The 19,203-nt window shown below is 37.8% G+C and overlaps 1 protein-coding gene across 1 annotated transcript in view; it reads left to right on the forward strand.

Moving 5' to 3' along the window:
* Positions 1–19,203, forward strand: part of LOC130926996 (retinitis pigmentosa 1-like 1 protein) — a 49,166-nt gene that overhangs the window by 15,965 nt on the left and 13,998 nt on the right. The window contains exons 2-6 of the mRNA XM_057852412.1: positions 9,332–9,426; positions 11,977–12,412; positions 12,595–12,695; positions 12,791–12,908; positions 16,372–16,464. Coding sequence (XP_057708395.1) covers positions 9,332–9,426; positions 11,977–12,412; positions 12,595–12,695; positions 12,791–12,908; positions 16,372–16,464 — 843 coding nt within the window. The remainder of the gene's footprint in view (positions 1–9,331; positions 9,427–11,976; positions 12,413–12,594; positions 12,696–12,790; positions 12,909–16,371; positions 16,465–19,203) is intronic.

Consider the following 19,203-nt stretch of genomic DNA (forward strand, 5'->3'; position numbering starts at 1 on the left):
TCTTGTGCAGATACCAACAGGTTTTCTTCCAGAATGTTCCTGTATTTGGCTGCATCCATCTTCCCGTCAGTTTTAACCATCTTCCCTGTCCCTGCTGAAGAAAAGCAGGCCCAAACCATGATGCTGCCACCACCATGTTTGACAGTGGGGATGGTGTGTTCAGGGTGATGAGCTGTGTTGCTTTTACGCCAAACATATCGTTTTGCATTGTGGCCAAAAAGTTCAATTTTGGTTTCATCTGACCAGAGCACCTTCTTCCACATGTTTGGTGTGTCTCGCAGGTGGCTTGTGGCAAACTTTAAACGAGACTTTTTATGGATATCTTTGAGAAACACTCCCACCTCAGCTGTAGATCTCTGCAGTTCATCCAGAGTGATCATGGGCCTCTTGGCTGCATCTCTGATCAGTTTTCTCCTTGTTTGAGAAGAAAGTTTGGAAGGACGGCCGGGTCTTGGTAGATTTGCAGTGGTCTGATGCTCCTTCCATTTCAATATGATGGCTTGCACAGTGCTCCTTGAGATGTTTAAAGCTTGGGAAATCTTTTTGTACCCAAATCCGGCTTTAAACTTCTCCACAACAGTATCTCGGACCTGCCCGGTGTGTTCCTTGGTTTTCATAATGCTCTCTGCACCTTAAACAGAACCCTGAGACTATCACAGAGCAGGTGCATTTATACGGAGACTTGATTACACACAGGTGGATTCTATTTATCATCATCGGTCATTTAGGACAACATTGGATCATTCAGAGATCCTCACTGAACTTCTGGAGTGAGTTTGCTGCACTGAAAGTAAAGGGGCCGAATAATATTGCACGCCCCACTTTTCAGTTTTTTATTTGTTAAAAAAGTTTAAATTATCCAATAAATGTTGTTCCACTTCACGATTGTGTCCCACTTGTTGTTGATTCTTGACAAAAAAATTAAATTTCATATCTTTATGTTTGAAGCCTGAAATATGGCGAAAGGTTGCAAGATTCAAGGGGGCCGAATACTTTTGCAAGGCACTGTATACACTAGCCTTTAAAAGAAAAGTCACGTCTGAATTGTTTTCGCCTAGATTCTGGTAAGTTGGAGTAGTTGAAAATCATATAATTATCGTAAATATTGTCAGTTTGTGGTAATGTTTTGAACTACTAATGTGCTATGTTTCACCAGTCAGTAAAATGACATTTCTGTACCAGTACACGAGCTCTGTTTTCTTGTATTCTTCTATTTATTGGTGCTAAAATTAGGGTTCGCGTTTTCAATAATTTTCCCAAGATTTTACAAGTAAAATTGAGGGGCGCATTATACTCGGGTGTGCCTTATATTCGGGAAATTATGGTACTCGTTTAATAAGCCTGAAATTCGGGCTCATTTTGGCTTTGCAAAAACAGAGGCACTGAGTATTTAGAATCCTGCATTTAAGCAGGTTTGGACTAAAACAGGTTTGCACTAAAAAAGAGAAAAAGTTATAATGAAAGCCATATATTGTTCAAACATAAAACAAAAACATTTTTGGGCATCGAGCATCAATTGGATCCAGGACTAACACTCCGATGCTCCCAGAACTGTTAGAATTTTAAAATTTCAATTCCATGTTTCGTAAAAAATAGCTATCGAACACCACGAAGAAGAAGCCACATGAAGCATGTGTTTGTGCATTGCAACTTGATTTCAACCATGGATATGGTGCGGCGGCGCTCAAGTTTGGCTCAACGTCACAAAAAAAAAAAGACCAGTCAGCTCAGTGCAACATTTGCAACACAGCTATATCATGCAAAGGTGGCTGCACGACCAATATGACTAAACACTTCCGGCTTAATGGAATACAAGTGCTGAGTAGTGCATAGCTGAGTACCGCGTATTTGACACGCTGCACCGGTCTTCTAACCAGTCAGAACCAGGTAAATAAAACAATAAATTACCGTATGTCTGTCTTCTGCTGCCCCGCGATCCAACCCCGGATTAAGTGGTAGATGACGGATGGATGATATAGTACGAGAATAAGTCGTATTATTACGTCAGGCTAATGTAGCTATATACTGTAAGCAGCTACGTACTTTACGTAGCGCGTTGCCACCTCCAAATAGGCTTTACTAACAAGTCAATCCTTATTATTTTGCCTCATCTACATCAAATTATAATCAATACAAGAATTTATACTAATGCTTCATCCTAACTCCCAGCTAAGGGACATGAAAGTAAAGTGTGTAGCGGCTCATAACTACCTTACCTCTATGTAATATTTGTGACTTTTTCTCGCTTTCTCATACAGTATTTATGCGTTCAAGGTTCATCTACACCAATGAACGTGTGTTCTTCACTGCAGGTGACACTAACTTTCCAGAACGCTCACGCTTACTGCCTGAGATCATTTTCCTCAACAAAAACTGTTTCTGATTTTATACTATACCCGCTGCTAATCTGGACTGGGTTTTAGTTTTTTTTGTTGAAGTTGTTTTTTTGTTTGTTTGTTTCATATTCTGCACCAGGTTAGCCCATTACTGGGAGCTCAATAACATATAAAAGTGCTTGCAGCATAAGACACTCTAAAACATAGGCAAAAGAATACGTGTAAATGTTTTCTCCCTTGAGCGTTTGAAAAATAAACATATTTGTGAAAGTGCACTCCTGTGGAAAGAAACTTCATCATATTCAAATTCAAAGACTGATATTTATATACAAGTTAAAACCCTGTGATAAATTAATAGTTCATTGAAAGTGAACCGGAACCAGAACCATTCAAATTCAAACAAGGCCCAACCCTAGTGCTGGATGAGGTATTCAGGAATAAATTCATATAAATATACTTATGTCCATTTTAAATTGTTTTTTTTTTTTCTAAAGTGATATACAAATATCGCACTAGTTGTCTTCAAGTGTAGTGTCAGGATTAATTGGGATCGAATCGAATCATGACCTGTGAATTGTGATACGAATCGTGTCGCCAGATATAAAGCAATACACACTCCTAATGGTTATAATTTAGCCATATTTAGCTAATATAGTGCTTTTAAGTTATTGTTTATTTAGAAGAAAAAAAATAATGTCAAAGTACTACACTGAGTTTTCAGTGTTCATTTAAAATACTTTCTACTCCATGCATGCTCCACTAATGCTCTGATGAGTACACAGAGCCCTGACATTTTAACTGAGACTTCCCTCCAATAGCCAAGTCTCCGCTTGGCAAAAACACTTCTCTAATCCACTTAAGACTTGCTGCTTACAGTAAACAATCCCTTTAGCTGATTTTAAATTTCTGATGCTGATTTCATAGGCCAAACGCTCGTTGCTTTATGTCTGTGCTCGTACAAGCATGCACAGCATTCACTTACGCTTTACGTTGCTTTATGTCTGTGCTCGTACAAGCATGCACAGCGTGCACTTACACTTTAGGCTGGAAGTGGCAGTCAGAAGTAAAAAAAAAAAAAAAAAAAAGGAACTTCATATTGCACCTTTTTAAAAAAGAATGTTTCAAAAATTCAATTTTTATTTATTTTACATTTTAAATTTAAGAAATATCTTTATTTGGAAAACAATATTTCAAAAAGAAAAACGGTAAGTTTTTTTTTTTTTAATTATATTAAATTAAAATTCTAAAAAGGGAAAAGTAACTATAGAATTGGTGAATAATCGACTGTCAAAATAATCTACAAGTATTGAAAAGTAATTTACAATTATTTTAATCGTCAGTTAATCGTTTAGAGCTATCGTCAATCGAAAAATGGTCAGAATCCTCTTTTTAAGGACCTCTTAATAGTAAATATTCCCTGATATATTAATTGAATTTTAATTTAATTTTTCACATTTTAAATTCAACAACAAAAAAGGGAAGAAAACAATAAGTACTGTACTCTTTTCTATCCACATTCTGCTTCACCAAGTCTATGACAAAGACTGTCTGCAAGCATGTTGGGTAAAGTTCCGTTACAAGCTAGTACACATCTGCCGCCTCATGACTCTTCAAATAAATGATTGAACACCCGTGTTTACATTAGACTTTGCCGCGAGGTTTAAAAAAATATTCGCTCTTATCACATTTACTCAGCGTGTATGCGGGTGTGCTTGTCTGCTGTATGTGTATGCGTTTTTTTTAACCCACAAACGCATAGCCGAGATGTGTTTGCGCATGTTAAGTAGGTTTGTTTATGCACAACTTTTTGGGGGATGTTTGATCCCTTCAAGGTGTGTTTGTGCTTTCAGCGTGCCAGGTTGTCTCGTTGGAAGGCTTTACAAAATAGAAAGATACCCTTCGGGCTTCAACAGATTGTCTGTTATTAAGCTTGCATGTACAATAGGGGTGGGCGATATGGCCTTAAACACGTATCACGATAAATGGAGCAGATTTACCTCGATAACGATAAATGACGATAAAGTCGCCCAAGCGGATATAATTTGAAAATCTTAATCAATGCATAAAATACAGATTTTCTTGTTTAGTTACCAGCATTCAATTTGATATATATAACAATTGTACATGCAGTCTAGACATTAGGTTTATAAAAATGTATTGTAAACAATAAGAATTCAAGTATGAGCATTTATAACAGCGGCTTGAACAATGTACATTGTCAAAATCAATATGCCTGTGCAAACATGTCATTGTAACACAAATGACTTGCAGCTTGAACAGTAGCTACACTTCAAAAAGACAATTTATTGTGAATGGCTGCTGTGACATAATTATTCAATACAAGTGTTTACTTTATGGTTTCAGGGTTCCTCCCCCCCCCCCCCCCCCCAGTGCATTTTTTAATAAATACACGCATACATGAACCCCCAAACAGACAGACAGACACACATTAAAGCTATATTGATGTTCTGCAAATGAAACACTTAAGATTTTATGATAGCAATAATGACACAGAATTAAGCACATACAGAAAAATAGCTGGGGCCATTTCTCGGTCATATTAGAAGTTTCACCGTTGGATTCTGCTTTATGCTGAATGCTTTACCATCACAAAAGCTATCAGAGAAATCACACAGTCAGATACAAAATAACGCAACATATTAATTGCTAGATGCAGTCCGTGCCCAATCCACTCATTAAGTTTAGCCGTTTCGACAAGGTTAGAGCCGCTATCCGACTCCATCACGTTCATTTGTAGCGTTAGCCGCTAGCGGCCGCTAGCGTTAGCTGCTAGCGTTAGCCTGTGGCCTGGCGACCAGTAGAAAGCACTGAAAGCACCCTCTCCGGAAATCGTGAGAACAAGGGAGGACAGCGGGTGAAAGCCCGCCTGGATGCCACCAAGAGTCTATTAAATGTCGGGTGAAAGTTTGGCGAACCTCCCTTAAGCCACACTCCATCACGTTTTGCTTGTAGCATTAGCTGCTAGCGTTAGCTTACCGGGCTTCTGTTTGATTGGCTTCCTGATGATCACGTGACTTCCTACGTAAGTACATTCACTGCTTTCTTAAAGGGGAATGAACATAGACGAACAACACAGTCAAAGCGGGATGAAAAGACTATTTTCTTGTTTTATTAATTTACCGAATTTACCGACATGGTCAAAATTACGTCGGTCATCGTGAAGAATTTCGGTGACGGTAAATTTTCGGTTTACCGCCCAGCTCTAATGTACAATTAATGTATTCAAAAACATTTTTTTCCGTGTTAGTATAAGGTGTAGTTGCACATCCACTACAGTATATTGCAGGGAAGTTTCAACTTTACGTGTACGGCTTACATGCACTGAGCGGACGCACAGCACAGAGTCGGAGAGATACAGTAATGATAAATAAATAATAAATAACAATGAAATACAGTGATACCTCTACATACGAATTTAATTTGTTCCAGGAGCTGGTTTGTAAGTTGAAATGGTCCTATGTTGCGCAGATTTTTCCATAAGAATACATCATTCGATTCATTCCACAGCTAAAAAAACTACTCTAAATCCTTAATAAATACTGCTAGTACAATTACAAATAGCGATTCCAGTTTGCGAAACAAATTATAAATATAAATACAAATCATAATAATAATTTAGGGCTGTCAAACGATTAAAATTTTTAATCGAGTTAATTTCAGCTTAAAAAATAATTAATCGTAAGTAATCGCAATTCAAACCATCTATGAAATATGCCATATTTTTCTGTAAATTGTTGGAATGAAAAGATAAGACACAAGACGGATATATACATTCAACATATGGTACATAAGTACTGTATTTGTTTATTATAAGAAAAAATCAACAAGATGCCATTAACATTATTAACATTCTCTTAAAGCGATCCATGGATAGAAAAGCTTGTAGTTCTTCAAAGATAAATGTTAGTATAAGTTATAGAAATTTTATAATAAAACCCCTCTTAATGTTTTCGTTTTATTAAAATTTGTAAAATTTTCAATCATAAAAATAAACTAGTAACTCGCCATTGTTGATGAAAAAAATCATTTGGACCCAAGCGCCTGCAGAGGGCGCCAAACAACAAAAAACAGGTAACAAGTAACAAGTGGACATTACACTGCTGTCATTTTAATTTGAGCGGGGCATGTGCGTTAATTGCATCAAATATTCTAACGTGATTAATTAAAAAATTTAATTACCGCCCGTAACGCGATAATTGTGCGACAGCCCTAATATAATTATAATATTTATGGCACGAATTGAGTTCTAATATGGCAGTTATTTTTTGCATTCTGTTCCTGAATGCACCATGTGATTGATGACAGAGTGAGAGAGGTGCGGAAGACTCTTTACTCTCTCTTTTGACGTTGTTGTTGGCGTCAGCTACCTCAGACAGTAGTAGTATTTTGTTGCACAAGTTCTGAAATAAATGACTAAAAACCTGACGACACTGGCGACTTCCTTGCCAATGTTACAACAATAATAATTGTCATCTTAATCTATAAAGACTGGCGAACGGAGGTCGGAGAAGGACCGTCGAGATTGTAGACATTAGACGTGTGCCGATTACCGGTTTCAAGGTATACCGTAGCATGAAAACGTCACGGTTTCAAACCCGCAAAATTTTCCTTCATACCATCCCAAAGGTATTGGCTATTTTCTGTGTCACAAAAAATGCATAGAGAAATCCCTCGCTTACAGCTGCAAGGCTCAACCCTCTCCCAATGGTTGTTGCTCAGTTTCAGTGATTCAGCTTTGCTACGTGATGGCTGGAGGAGGTGAAACTCCTGAACTTTTTTCCCCCATCGAAGAAAATGAAATTGCTGGTATGGGAATACTTCGGCTACAGAAAAGTTACGGATCGCCGCGGCCAACAGGAGGAGGGCCAACCGACATGTAAAACAGGTTTGCGGAGGGTGGCTGGCGAGGAGGCAATACCTCCAATATGATTTAGCATTTTTGCTAAATTAAAGGTTAGAAAACACTGTCATGAACGATTCCCACCAGCTACGAGAGTTAACTCCAGCGTGTGTAGAGTGTCTAGCGGTAGCAAAACGTTTTTTTTTTTCCTCTCTGGCAACTGTCTGTGTTGAGAAAGAGAGTGTGTGTATAATGTAAACATGATACGAGTCATACACACGTGCTTTTTATGGAAAATAATTATTATTTCGGTTCTGATGGTAATAATGTTGAGCTGTGGGTGTAGGCTCACCTAAACCATTAATTTTAATTTTATTTAGAATATATTTTTTAAATTTATTTTAACATTATACTTATGTTCTTAATATGTTTCCAAAAATAAAAATCCTGTTCAATGGGAAAAAAATATTCTTATTTTTTAACCCTGATATCTCAAAGTAAATTTTGGCTTAAGGTTATCATACCATCAGAATATCATACCGGCACATGCCTAGTAGACATATTCCGAATGTATTGTCGAGCCAGTTTACTGACGTGCACACCACGCTCATATTTTTCTACTGTTTCCATCTTAATTTCAATGCAGAGTGTGAGATTTTTCTCAAAAGAAAGTCCGCCGTTCGTCCGTCTTGCGGAAAAACAATGAAATTGCAATGCTGTCATTAATTGTATTTCGAGCATGTCGTCATAGGTCGAGACAAAGGACGAGTCAAATTCTATGTCTGATGTCAAAAGGGTCATATGTCGATGCAGTCGTACGTCGAGGGACCACTGCACATTTGCATTTAACTTATTGGCTGTTAGACTGGATATACTTCCAATCAATTTTTCCTGAGAGGGCTACCAGCAATCATTCAATTGCTGCCAACCCTCCCAGTCAAAACGTCGAGCACCGTCAATGGTAGCCAATGATTTAATTTACTAAATTACACTAGTAAATGCAATTTATCCTCTGATGGTCGGAAAACTCCCGCAGGTCACTTACTATTGATATCGGTTCACGTTCTGCTGAAAGTGGAGCATTTCCGCATCACTTTTTTTAATATCAGGGCAACTCCTATTGATTTTGGGGCACTTCTGCATCACTACCTGATGATTTTTGTGGCATTCACAAGTCATTTCAAGTTGATTTTTGGGCATTTCCAGGTCTCTTCATTTTCATATAGGGTCACTTTCTGTTCAGTTTGCAACACTTCCTGATGATATCTGGTCACTTCCGGGCATTTCTGGGTAACTTCCTGTATGTTTTGGGGCATTAATATCGCTCATATCGGGTTAATTTGACAGTTATCATTTTATTGTTTACGCTTTCTTTTTTTTTAACGGTACAATTCTAGCAACCATTAACTACTAGAGTTTTACTAAAAATGTATGTCCTTTTTGTTTGTTTTTTTACAGTTCATATTCTGTGCTTATTCTTTTTTTGTTCCTAAGTCAACGTTTCCCAACAGCAATGTCACCTTTTGGCGAGCGTAGACTCCTTGATTTTTCTCAGCATTTCCAACGCACGCATTAAGCTGCTGGCTTTGCTGTCTCAGCTCCTCACACGCATCGGGGGAATGTCACAGCGCAGTCTTAAAGACGCACACGCTCGTGTCAAACAAAGATGAGCTCTTCTTATTTTCTCATTAGCGCACACTCACAATGCCAGTGTAGATGCAGGCTTTTTCATTTTTTTATTTTTTTATTTATTTTTTGTTGCGAAAGGTTGGATATGATTGATGTCATCCCATTGTGGCTGCAGCAGGAACACATTAGTACAGGGTGGGGCTGTCTATGTGAGGTTATGCATTTTATAAGTGGTGAAGCTGTTTTTACCTTTCAGGCAAAAGTTTGAAATAACAGATGGACTACAGATGCAACAGTTGTTTAAATCTTTCCTTCTGAATTTTTTCAAATACACACAGTTAAGTTGATAATGCGGAACACAATGAAGTTTTTTTTCTATAGGAAATAATAACTAAAAAGCAAGCAATTGTTGGTTATTTTTCTGTTTTTGTTTGATTTTTAAGATATTGTTACCGTAAATATGTGCTTTATGTTCATTATTTCTCAATCTTCTTGCTTTAATTAGGTGACGTGGCCCCAACAGAGGAGTCAGCTGTCCCTACAATCTTGTTGCCCGAAAGTGAAGAACATTCAGAATTGGAAGTTGAAGCTGTTGCTGAGGTCAGGACATGTTGCTTTGTTTAACTTGTAACTTGACTAACTATTGAAAAAAAAAAAAACATGTTGTTACCCTATCTTAACTCGTTCACTGCCATTGACATTGATAGACATCAAATCCATTTCAACTGCGATGGTTGGCATCGAGTGTTCATGTTTCGCCGCCATCGACTGCAAAACACGTCCAATCCAATTTGACTGAGGGTCTGGCAGCGATCGAATCTTATTTAGTTCCTAATTCCCCCCTCTAATTCAGTTAGTTTTAATTCGTTTTAAAGTGTATGTGCCAGGTTTTATTAGCTTTCCTTTTTCTTAAAATTATTATTTTTAGTATGAGTTTTTTGGGAGGGTTCACAAACTGTATTATTTGTCAGATGCAGGTTTAAAAAAGAATGACATCATAAAAAAACTCTTAAAAGAATTATACATAATATATACACAAGTTTCCTGAGCGAAACACGGGCGGCGCCATCTTTGACAGTTTCTGCTATGGACATCCGATTTAGATAGAACAACATGACGTGCGGTTGAAGTAAGCAGTGTATAGACAAAGTTGAAACTGCAAAATCAAACCAGAGTAACCCACGGAATCTCCAAAATGGATTCAGCACGACATAGATGAAGCTCTGGGACTTTTTGTGCTGTGCGTTTGTTCTCATCACTTCGTTTATCATTTGTGGACAACATTCTAACATCACTTCGTTTATCATTCGTGGACAACATTCTAACAATCTGTGCTGCCTGTGTTAACATGAGGTGTAGATTGATACGCCGGCCACTTGAGTGACCAAAATGAAGCAAAATTACAAGTAATATTACAGTTGCCGAATGCAGAAAGGCTGACACGGATTTTGTTCTAACAAGGAAATACTACAAGGTATTTTTCATCTGGCTATAGTTATGGAATTATGAGCTCATCACACATGTACATATAAACACAAATATTATGTCATTCTTTTTTATTGCAGATATTGACTGCAATAAAACTTTTGGACAACATGATTCCGTTTCTTGTTTTATGTAAAACGATTCCTTGTGGTACAGCCTTTGCGCTTTTAACCTAAATCCGGCGTTGGATCGCTGTATGTGTTTGGGAATAACTTTGACCGACTGAAGCGGAGAGTGGGACAGCCCCCTACTTGTAGGCGTGGCGCAGTGTCTGGGGAATGTGTCTCGTCAATATCATTATGAAGTCTATAGGCTGGGGGATATGGCCTTAAGTACTTATCACGGTAAACTAAACAGATTTACCTCGATAACGATAAATGACGATAAATTCGCCTGAGAGGACTGTTATATAATTTGAAAATATGAATCAATGCATGAAATACAAATGAACCGTATCTCGATGATTTATTTACCAGCTTTTTATTTCACATAATTAACAATTGTAAATGCAGTGTAAACATTAAGTATATAAAATATCTTGTAAACAATAAGCATTCAAGTATGAACATTTATAACAGCTTGTATGACTTGAACAATGTGCAACACTATAAATATTGCTTTGGCCACAGTGTAATAAAAACGTCAACACAAATGATTTACATCAAGAGGGGCTTGAACTTCACATTAGTCAACACAAGTGTTTACTTCAAAGTTTCAAGTTTTTTTCCCAGAGTATTTACTGGAATACAAGCACGCACACATGCACACACCCCGAACCCCCACCCCCCACCTCACATACACATTAAGCTATACCATACTGCTGTAATGCCAATAAAACATTTAAATATTTTATGATGACAGTAATGACACAGATTAAAGCAAGCACATACAGAAAAATAGCTGTGGCCAATAAATGGTCATATTATAGAGTTATACTTTATGCTGAACAAAAATACAAAATAACGCGACATACTAATTGCTAGATGCAGTCTGTGCCCTATCCACTCATTAAGCTAAACTTCAGCCACTTCGACAAGGTAAGCGCCGCTGTCGGTGGTGGTGAATTCATGTCCCACGTCGAGAGCACTTGTTTCACGGCCTGAGCAGTCATTTCATCCGTGTAGTCATCCGAGAAATTGGCTGTATCCAGCACCCGGGGTATGCAGCTCCCACTTGCTATCTACGAAATAGACTATCAAATTCATGTTGGGCTCCATGGTTCGTCGTCTTTCTCATATCCAAAATACAACCGACATCGAGTTCTTTCTTGGCACCAACACCACACAATGTGCATCGAATAATGCTATACTCGAAATGCCAGTGGCCTGACAACCGGTAGCTTTTTCACTACTTTCCCACTCAATCACGTTCACCTGTAGCATTAGCGTACCAGTTAAGAGCAACGGGCATGTTTATTTGATTTCCTGATAGTCACGTGGCGTCACACGTAGGGACACTGGCTGTACTTAAAGGGGAATGAGCATAGCCAAACAACACATAGTCAAAGCAGTTAGAAGCAGGTGAATTTTTTTCGTTTCATTGAAGCTTTGAATTTACCGACATGGCCAAAATTACGTCTGTCATCGTGAACCATTTCGGTAACATTAAATTTTCGGTAAACTGCCCGGCTCTAATCATGACAAGTTTTTTCTCCATTGAGTACAGGAAGTACTTCCTGAAAGTGATCCCGAACCAACTGAAGCTGCAGCCCATGAACAAGCCACGCCTGCTGAAGTAGAAGCCGAACCAGAGGCTCCATCAGAGGCAGAGACGGAACCAGAGGGTCCTGAAGGAGATGCACAACCAGAGGCTACTGTAGAAGAAGAGCCAGAAGCTACTGCAGAAGAAGAACCAGAAGTTACTGACAAAGGACAAACGGAGGCAGCTCCAGAAGAAGAAGCAAAAGCAGGTCCAGAGGTTGTGCCAGAAGCAGAAGAAGCTACAGTACAGCCAACAGAAGTACCAGAGGCTGAAGTAGAACCATCATCCGAACCAGAACTGGAGACTACAGTTGAACCAGCATCAACACCAGAACCAGAGGCTACTACACAAGGAGCTGAACCAGACACTCCTGAATCAGGAGCAGCTCCATCAAACCAAGGTTATTGAAATGATATTCACTATGCTTGAAAGATGAACCGGTTTTACTATGAAATCTCGAATTTAGACACTTTTTGCATGTCCGGTTGACTGACCCAGGATCTATTGCGTTAACTAATAAATCCAATAAAGGCCAATTTATCCTCTCCTTTCCTACTCTCCTTACTTCTTTCACTTTTTAAGATCTTGCTGCTGATCCAGAAGATTTAAAACCTGCCCAGGAAATTCCAGATGTAGATGCACAACCTACCGCCCTTGTTGATTCGTCTAATCCCCACGATCAGGTCAGACATCCAATCTCCTTGGAAAAATAACTTCTGCTTCAATCATTGAACGCAAATTACAAAGAGTCCCTCTGTTGAATAAAACATTTTCACAGCATGGATTTAAAGATGAAGGCACAGTGGGAGCAGATGCAGCTGCGCCACATGATGAGTCAGCTCATGCGGACGTGGAAGTGGACGTCAGTACGAAATTAAAGGCCAAGGTCCCTTCAGGTGAGGAATTGTGCTCAACGTGTTTAACGTTCACTGTTCACCATTGAAGGCAATAGACGTCCAATCCATCAGCTGTCAGCCTCTCCCAATTCAAATGGATGGACACCCATTGCCATCATTGGCAGTACATATGTTAATAACATCTCATATTCAGTCGGATTTGTGGACTAAGTCAAAAATGTTGTGTAATCCTTCAGTTTCATGTAATCTTCTGTTTCATCTTTGGACGGCAACTCCGTTTTCTCAGCATGTTAATATGAAACATAATTTTGGGAAGTGTTCTTTTTACCACAAATTACCTTGACAAGTTATAAAATACATGGGATGTGGTTCATTTGTGTTAATGGAGGTTTCGCCCTTCATTTGTCTGCACAAGTCTTTGTTGTTTCTAAATTTGATTTGCTGCGTGTTTTTTTATTTCCACACCTTAATCTAGCGTCCAGAATTATTTATGTGTTTATTATTAGTACTGTGCTTTGTGAATTTCTCCCCCAGTCACGAATAACAATACAATGGTGCCATGACTGCAAATTTTGCACTGATGCTGCTTTACTTTCTATTTTCGCATAATTTATATATCCTAATGTTCTAAATTAAAAAAAAAACTGAAATAGTAATACTTGTTATTAAGGTCAGAGTTTAAAATGCTGACTTTCTTACTTCCTTACAAGTACTGGTAAGTCTTCAACTCAGCCAACCTCTGTCAGTTGCAGTACATTCGCAAGGGACAAGAAAGTTCTGTAAATAAGTCTTATTTCACTGACATTATGGTCGACCGGGAAAGCCTTTGAGTCTTTTTTTTTTTTCTTTTTTTGCGGCCCGCAGAGCTTTTCCTGGATGTTGATGGGGGGTTGCTGCAGAGTAGTCCAATGTGGGGCTGTATTATAATTTGCCCCCGAAAAGCTGTCAAGACTGCTAATCAAACTTTCCAACACATTCTACCCATTACTCAGGACGGATACAGAAAGGTGTGCAATTAAATGAGAGTTCAAAGAGGGGAAAAAAAGGAAAAGAAACTCAGAAAACGCACACAATTAACCCCTTCAGACCTGCATTTTTTTCTGCTGGGCGAATTTTTTTTTTACTCAAACGCCAGCACAAAGTGAATTTTTTTTTTGGGGGGGGGGTCGGGGATTCTTCATGCTTTTATTGGTTATTTTTAGGGCTGCAGCTATCGATTTTTTCAATAGTTGATTAGTTCGAATAATCGAGTAATCGGATAAGGAACATAAAAAATTACAATACCTGAGCTGAGCCTCAAACGGTATTAAAAAAAAAAAAAGAAAAGAAAAAGAGGACTTAAGTACAACAAAAAAAAAATTAGCTAACTTGCATTGCAAAAGTTTGATAGCTTAAATGCTATAAAATGCTTTTTTTTAACAAATGGTTCAAACACATGTTCCCACAAAAAAAATGCTAAATATACTTCTAAATGCATAAGCAAACATATTAGCTCAAACAAAAACATCCCTTATGTTGGTCTTAATAGGGAGCAGCTGGATTCTACCATGTGAAATGAGTTATATCGTATTCAATGTTGCCACTAGAGGGCAGTGTATCCACCGAAACAAATAAAACCAAATGCAAACACTTTCAAAACAAACCATTGCAATGCCACTTTAATTAAACCAATACTTTGATTGTAATCTTTTTTCTAATCGAATTACTCGAGTTAATCGATTAATCGTTGAGGCACTAGTTATTTTTTAATGTTATTGTGTTTTTAATGAGAAATAAGCACGTTTCGTTATCCTTTTTGAAGTTGCGTTTGGTCAGCCATTTACAAAGAGCCAAAAATAGCAAAGAGGGCGTGTCAAACCTCATGATTTGATTTCGATGGGTAAGGTTTCATTCAATCGTCTCCTAGAAATGGCAATAGTAACTAAATTCAGTGTATTTATTGTTTTAGAGACGCGAAAGTTTCATGTCCTTCAGCAGCATTCTTAGGCATGAAGGGGTTAATATAACAAACACTAACATGGGCATTCCCATTTGACTAGTTTTGTAGTATTATATGGCAAAATATAATAATTTGAGGTGGAATTTTTACTCACACTGAATTACAGACATGGAACATTCACACGTGATCTCTGACATCCCCTGCAATTATTATAAATCACCCAAGGTCTGCAAGTAATACTAATCCTGTGTGAATTGGCCTTTAGTCTTCTAACAGATTCCTAAAAATTGTAATAATTTTTTCATGCTGCAGCGCTGTCAAGTTTTACAGCCAATCAAAATTCACATCAGCTCTCGCTCACTTCCTCTTTTAAAAATTCCTCGTAGGGCTATTCTATGTCTCTCAGAAGCGGAATAAACTAGAGAGCTCTCTGAAACTAGATCCTTTTATTTCTCTGAATACCTTTTGAGAACTCACAATTAACCGTTATGTAGTCATTGTGTAATTTTGGCCCAGTTGCATTATAATCTGGGTGTCAATAAGAGCCAATGCTCAACAAATGAAGGTGAAGGTGCACATGCCATAAATACAATGTAGGGTTTTAAGTTATTAATTACCCAGCAGGCAGCTGTTCCACTGCTAAGGAATACAAAATTGGTATACAGTATATAGTGTACAGTATATAATTAATTTAGCTAGAATACATAGCCTGGGATTAAATAATGAATAAGGGTGTTTTTTTTTTGTTTTTTTTTAATGTAATATGAATACAAAGTTTTCAAATCAGTTTTCTAAAATTGCAAACGCCCCCTTTAAAGCATATTTTTACGAGACACTTTTTTAATTGTATGAGTCATCCATCATCCACTCAAATAGGCACTTCATTTTCTGCCTTTGTTTGTTTGGTGTAATTACCTTAACTATGACTGTTACCCAATGCGCCATGAGAGACCGCTCAACCAAGACTTACCTTGAGCAGACAGCAATGGTAAACCCGTCAAATTGTCTGATTTTCTGATTTTATTCCGTGTTATTGGATGCACATTAATTTATGAGATTACGAATTGAAGACTCATTTCAAAAGAAAGCTGTTTTTCATCCAAGCTCGATTTACAATCAAGATTCACTGCATGAAACCGAAACTGAAGGATCACAAACCGTAAATAATCCAACGAATCTACATCTCCCGGCCCCGCCTGACACTGAACATGCCGTATAAATCTTTCGGGGTTTTCCCCGAAGAGCGCAGAGCAAGGCTGTAATGTATCGCTGCTGTCAGATAATATCCTAAAAATCCATGTCATCACCAGTTCACACAATCACTGTCAACGCCCTTCGCTGCTATTGTTACATGCTTGTTATTGAGCACAGCCCTGCAAGGCATTCACTTATAGCCGTGGGGGGAACGACACGATGACGGATGGGTGAGGTTTCCATGGTAACGGCAATGGTATCAGAATGGGGGGAACATCTGGATAACATCCCACTTGGGTGGAGGTGCATAAAAAGTGACCTGCGGGGATTATTTTGCCCTTTCGCTCACCGGTATGTATGTTTTGCCAGATGGAGGCTTGAACTTGGAAGATGCTTTGTCGCAAGGCGAAGCGCAGGACACACCGGCACATTCAGGACGCAGCAAGAGTGCCGGATCAGTGGGTAAGTATCTTAGAATGTTTAGATTGTAACACTAGAAGCATATGTGAAGAGGACAGGAGGTTGTTACACTGTAAGAAAATAAAGTTGGCAGAACTTGAAATTTCAAGTTAACTGTTAACGGTACGTGCCTGATAAGGGGTTATTTCTGGACTATAAAGCGCACCTGATTATAAGTTGCACCAGCAACAGAAATATTTGACTGATCAAAAATATACTTATTAACCAGATAAACATGCATCAACACCACCAACTCGTATTGTCTGAATGCTGAAAAATAAACCAAGTTTAAATAACAGGTCACTACATTTGCAAAGGTATATAATCCACTTTTCCTTGCCTTCTAAATTTGAAGTGGATGAAATCCTCTTAATAACGGTAGCTAGCGCTAGCCCTTACGTAGCAGCTATTTTGTAGCATACTGTGGCAATAAAGTCCTCGGAGTGCTAGTTGAAAACTGCGAATCAACGCTAGCATTGTGTTCTCTTGTCGTACCAAATAGTAGCCGCCCATCCTTTTAACATCGTTCTTTTGTACCAGCATGTAGTATCAGATTGAGCCAAAATTATATATAAAATGTTGAGTTTTTGAGTAAGCCTTATATGCTTCTGGCATGCTTTTTCGGTGCTAGTGTAGGGACCAGTGTTGTCACTGATTACTTTAAAAAGTAATTTAATTACTGATTACTGATTACACCTCAAAAAAGTAATCTAGTTACTTTACTGATTTTTATTATCAAAGTAACTAAGTTACTTTAAAAGGAACTTATCAGTTACTTTTTACCAAATTTTCGCCTTTTGCTGCCTCAACATAAAAATAACAGAAAAATGTCATCACGTGTAATTGAGTTTTTCACATAAGGCTTAATCTTTGAGTTAGCGGGGGTTTAATTAGTCGATGGAGTTGATTTCAACCACCATTGACTCGCCCTAGCTTAGCCATCCCGGAGCCTTGAAACTAAGAAATAACTGACAAACAGCACGAAATTTGTTTAAATAAAGTCCAACAACTAATTAAATCCCCGCTAACTCCAAGATGAAGCCCAATGTAAAAAATTCTGAACTTACCCTTTGAAAAAAAAGACCTAGTTATTAAAGTGTTGTCTATAAAAGTTGGAAAGCAATAAAACAACAAAAATTTATGAAATGAACAAAAATCCTACAACGTACAGATTTCATAATGGGTCAAAATCATTTTTCGAACAGATCATGTGACTAGCACCTTGAGACTATCTTTGCTTTGCTTAGCCAAAACTATACCAGAGGAGGCAAGATGGATGTTTAGAATTTCTTTAAACCTAAGCTTTCAAACGCTACCAACAACAACTTCAACAGCTGATTGAACTCGAACAGTATCAAGATGTGTGTATTTGATACACTGCCAATGGGTTTTCCCATTGGCAGTGTATCAAATACTTGTTCTCCCCACTGTACAGTATTGGCCAAAAGTTTGAAGACACCTCAAAGGTGGATACTTTGAAGAATGTAGAATACAAAACGTATTTTCAGTTATTTCACTTTTTTTGCCATTCCACATGTTCGTTCATAGTTTTGATGTCTTCAGTGAGAATTTACAATAGCAGTGAAAATATATAAAACGCAAAAATTATGAAGTGTGTCCAAACTTTTGACTTTCGTTTCAGTCTTCAACATGCTTCTCCCCGCAGTCCCACAAATGTAAAACTCCGCCTACGATTACAAACTCTAACTATAAAATGTACATAATTACACATATTATAAAGGCTAGTTGCTGACTGACTCGTTACCTGTCATTTTGTTTTGAGTTTTTTTTTTCGCGACGCGTTGTGCTGTAATTCCAGGTGCTTCCTTGTTGAATTGGATGTCGAGTGTATAGCGGTCGACAGTCCATCTGAGCCAGCGCAGAGTTTGCAACGCACGGAGATATTTTTGTCATCTTTACTGGACGGATATGTGAAGTAATGGCTGTATCTCCAGTGAGCAGATGCAGCCGTTTATGAGGGGCCGTACAAGACATTTTTCATTCTGGCCCTCTCACACACATACATTCTCCTTTCACATACATATATATGCCCTCTCACACACATACATTCTCCTTTCACATACATATATATTCACTCTCACACACATACATTCTCCTCTCACATGCATAAATTCTCCTTTCACATTCATACATTTTTACTTTCACATTCATACATTTTCACTCTCACATTCATACATTTTCACTCTCACATTCATACATTTTCACTCTCACATTCATACATTTTCACTTTCACATACATTTTCACTCTCACATTCATACATTTTTACTCTCACATTCATACATATTTACTCTCACATTCATACATTTTCACTCTCACATTAATACGTTTTCACTCTCACATTTATACATTTTTACTTTCACATTAATACATTTTCACTCTCACATTTATACATTTTTACTTTCACATTCATACATTTTCTCTGTCACGTTCATACATTTTCACTCTTATATTCATATATTTTTACTTTCACGTTTATACATTTTTACTTTCACGTTTATACATTTTTACTTTCACGTTTATACATTTTCACTCTCACATTCATACATTTTCACTCTCACATTTATACATTTTCTCTCTCACGTTCATACATTTTCACTCTTATATTCATACATGTTTACTCTCACATTCACACATTTTTAGTCTGTGAAATGTATGTTTGTATAAATAAAATATATGTGTATAAGAGTGAATATATATGTATGTGAGGAAAGTACGTATGA

Source organism: Corythoichthys intestinalis, chromosome 12, assembly GCF_030265065.1.
Source record: "Corythoichthys intestinalis isolate RoL2023-P3 chromosome 12, ASM3026506v1, whole genome shotgun sequence".
NCBI classification, from domain to species: Eukaryota; Metazoa; Chordata; class Actinopteri; order Syngnathiformes; family Syngnathidae; genus Corythoichthys; species Corythoichthys intestinalis.